This window comes from Coffea eugenioides, chromosome 2 (assembly GCF_003713205.1).
Source record: "Coffea eugenioides isolate CCC68of chromosome 2, Ceug_1.0, whole genome shotgun sequence".
NCBI lineage: Eukaryota > Viridiplantae > Streptophyta > Magnoliopsida > Gentianales > Rubiaceae > Coffea > Coffea eugenioides.
The window spans coordinates 55125401-55128767 of record NC_040036.1 but is presented as its reverse complement, the minus strand read 5'-3'; the positions used below and the strand labels follow the sequence as shown (position 1 = coordinate 55128767).

At 39.2% G+C, this 3367-nt stretch overlaps 1 protein-coding gene across 1 annotated transcript; it reads left to right on the top strand.

Annotated features, from left to right (window-relative positions):
- Nucleotides 1-242: 242 nt before the first annotated feature.
- LOC113759906 lies at nucleotides 243-1353 on the top strand. The gene is made up of 2 exons (XM_027302484.1): nucleotides 243-417; nucleotides 542-1353. Exons 1-2 carry the CDS (start codon nucleotides 243-245, stop codon nucleotides 1351-1353), a joined length of 987 nt encoding a protein of 328 aa, XP_027158285.1.
- The last annotated feature ends 2014 nt before the right edge of the window (nucleotides 1354-3367 follow it).

Genomic DNA, 3367 nt, shown 5'->3' with positions numbered 1-3367 from the left:
CTCCTAACTGGATATTTTTGTACTTTTGACATAATTTTTGTACATTGTGCTTTTGTTATAGCCTCACTACTTTTAATGGGATTGCTTTTGCTTATATCTGACTGCTACTGTGTGACATATATGATAAAGTTGAGTTAAATATATTTGAATTTTGACTTGTTTATATTTCTTGTGACTTGTCTATGCATCTAGATATCTTTAATATTATATTCACACTTCAACCTTACATTGGTTAAAAACAAATGGAGGGTAGACGTAGTGGACTAGGCCGAGGGCGCAGACCTAGGCAATCTTTGAATGAAGACGGTAATCGCGAACCAGTACCTAAACAGAATTGGGAACCAGGGGTCAATCCTAATACCCAAGTAGTCACAGCTATTCAGCGCATGATCGATCTTTTAGCCCATATAGTGGATTGTTAGGGCCAAAACTATGTTTAATGTTAATAAACCTGGAAACCCTGGTAATCATGTGGAAGGTGAGGACAGAGTTTTCGAACGATTTCAAAAGTTCTCCTTACCAAAATTTTTTGGAGGACCAGACCCTGATGTGGCCGAGAGGTGGCTAGAGAAAATGATTGATATTTTCGCCGCTTTGCATTATACTGAGGATAGACAGCTGACTTTTGCTGTCTTCCAGTTGGAGAGAGCAACCTGTTCTTGGTGGAATGTGATAAGAATGAAGTGGGAAAGAGAGCAAACCCTAAGAACTTGCGTAAACTTCATGAAGGAGTTTAATGCAAAATATTTTCCGCCTCTGATTCAGAAGAAAAAGAAGGATGAGTTTATTAGGGTTCGCCAGGGAGCTCAAACTGTAGCTGAGTATGAAAGTCAATTTACTAGATTATCTAAGTTTGCTCCCGAACTAATCGTGACCGAGCAAAGGCGAATAAGGCGATTTGTTGAAGAGATGAATGTTGAGATTCAAAAGGATTTAGCGGTAGCCCAAATCAATACATTTAGTGATGTGGTAGAGAAAGTCCAACAGGTCGAGAGTACGAGGCTACAAGTTAGAACCTTTCAAGTGAAGAAACGGGGTTTGCCTGGTAGTAGCTCGGGACAAGGGAACAAGAATGCACCTCCTAAGTTTGGAAGAGGGACTGACAGAATAAAACTTCCGGAGATGCCAAGAGGAGCCCCGTCAAGAGGAAGTCTAGGTGGGAGAGAACAACAGAGAGGTGCATCACAAGAAGGCTCGACATTAGCTTCCCGTGTTTCTTGTGGTTATTGTGGGAAGCCGAATCACACAGAGGAAAATTGTTGGAGGAAAGAAAGAAAATGCTTACGCTATGGAAGTGCCGATCATCAGATTGCTAATTATCTAGTTCCACCTCGAGAAGAGAGTAGGACCTAGCAGTCAAACCCTGGATAGTCAAAAGTGGAAGGGAATAGACCAAAGGTGCCAGCTCGGGTGTACGCGCTAGAGCAACATCAGGTCCTCGATTCATCTGAGGTCGTAGAAGGTACGATCCCTGTATTCCACCATTTAGCTAAGATTTTAATAGATCCTAATGCTACCCATTCCTTTGTCAACCCTAATTTGATGTGTGGAATTGATGTGAAGCCTCCTAGATTGCTATATGACTTGGAAGTTAGTACTCCTACGGGTGACTAACGTTTAATCACCAGTATGGTTTATAAGAATTGAGAAATTTGGATTGGAGAGAGAAAACTATTGGGCGATCTAATAAACTTAGCAATTAAGGGGTACGATGTAATTTTGGGTATGGATTGGTTAGCTCTATATGATACTCAATTAGATTGTAAGAGAAAAGTGATAGAATTTCGTATATCTGGAGAGGTGACTTTAAGGCTAGATGTAAGGAGTAGATTAGGTTCATCTGCACTAATTTCGGGGATTCGAATTAGAAAATTGTTGAGTAAAGGAGTGCAGATTTTTCTAACTTTTCTAATAAATATTCCAACTGATAAGTTGAAGGTGGAAGATATACCGGTGGTAAAGGAATATCCGGGTGTATTCCCTGACGAGTTAGTGATTTTACCTCCGGAAAGAGAGATAAAATTTAAGATTGACTTGTTATCGGGGACATCACCTATCTCTAAAACTCCATATCGGATGGCACCTGTCGAATTTAATGAATTGAAGTTGTAGTTGCAAGACATATTGGAACGAGGGTTTATACGAGAGAGCGGATCTGCATGGGGAGTTTCGGTACTCTTTGTTAAGAAAAAAGATGAAGTTTAAGGTTGTGTATAGACTACTGGGGGTTGAATGATGTAACAATTAAGAATAAATACCCTCTGTCACATATTGATGAATTGTTTGACCAACTGCAAGGAGCAGTGGTATTTTCGAAATTAGATCTCCGACAGAGGTACTATCAACTGCGAATTAGGAGAGAGGATGTACCAAAGACTGTATTTAATTCTAGATATGGACATTTTGACTTTGTAGTCATACCCTTTGGATTAATCAATGTCTCTGCCGCATTTATGAATTTGATGCATCGGGTTTTCAAACCCTACTTGGATCAATTTGTAGTCGTGTTTATCGATGATATCCTTGTTTATTCGAAAACTCAAGAGGAGAATGAGCAGCATTTGAGAATTGTATTGCAGACTTTAAGAGAACATCAGTTATATGCTAAATTTAGCAAATGTGAGTTTTGGTTGGAGAAAATCTCTTTCTTAGGGCATGTGATTTCAAAAGATGGTATCACCATAAATCCCGCGAAGGTAGAGGCAGTAACTGAATGGAAGAGACCGAAAAATCTCACTGAGATTCGTAACTTTCTAGGGTTGGCAGGGTATTAGCGTCGGTTTATTAAGGATTTTTCAAAACTTGCCGGTCCTTTAATCGATTTGACGAAGAAGTATGGCAGTTTTGTGTGGAATACTAGATGTGAAATTAGTTTTCAGAAATTGAAAAAAAGGTTGACTATGGCACCAGTTCTAACTTTACCTAATGGAAAGGACAGTTTCACTGTATATACCGATGCCTTGAGGGAAGGATTGGGGTGTGTATTAATGCAAAATAAGAATGTGATTGCCTTTGCTTCTAAGAAGTTAAAACCTCATGAGCAAAATTATCCGACCCATGACTTGGAATTGGCAGCTACTGTCCTTGCCCTGAAAAAATGGAGGCATTATCTATATGGCATAACTTTTGAGATTTATACGGATCATAAGAGTCATGAAGTAGCGTTGATGGATGGAATTTTTAGAAAATTATGACTGTACGATTAACTACCATCCTGGGAAAGCTAATGTCGTAGCAGATGCCTTAAGTCGAAAGGCTCAAGTGGCTGGGTTAATGATTAAAGAATGGGATATGTTAGAAAAAGTTAGTGAGTAGAATCCTCATCTTGAAATATTATGGTGAAATCCACTCTATTAGATCGAATCAA

Excerpts from the sequence above, each read along its gene's own strand:
- LOC113759906 (XM_027302484.1), top strand. The coding sequence starts at position 243 with ATGGAGGGTAGACGTAGTGGACTAGGCCGAGGGCGCAGACCTAGGCAA. Across the intron at positions 418-541 it reads TTTAGCCCATATAGTGGATT|ACCCTGATGTGGCCGAGAGG; the intron begins GTTAGGGCCAAA and ends TTGGAGGACCAG.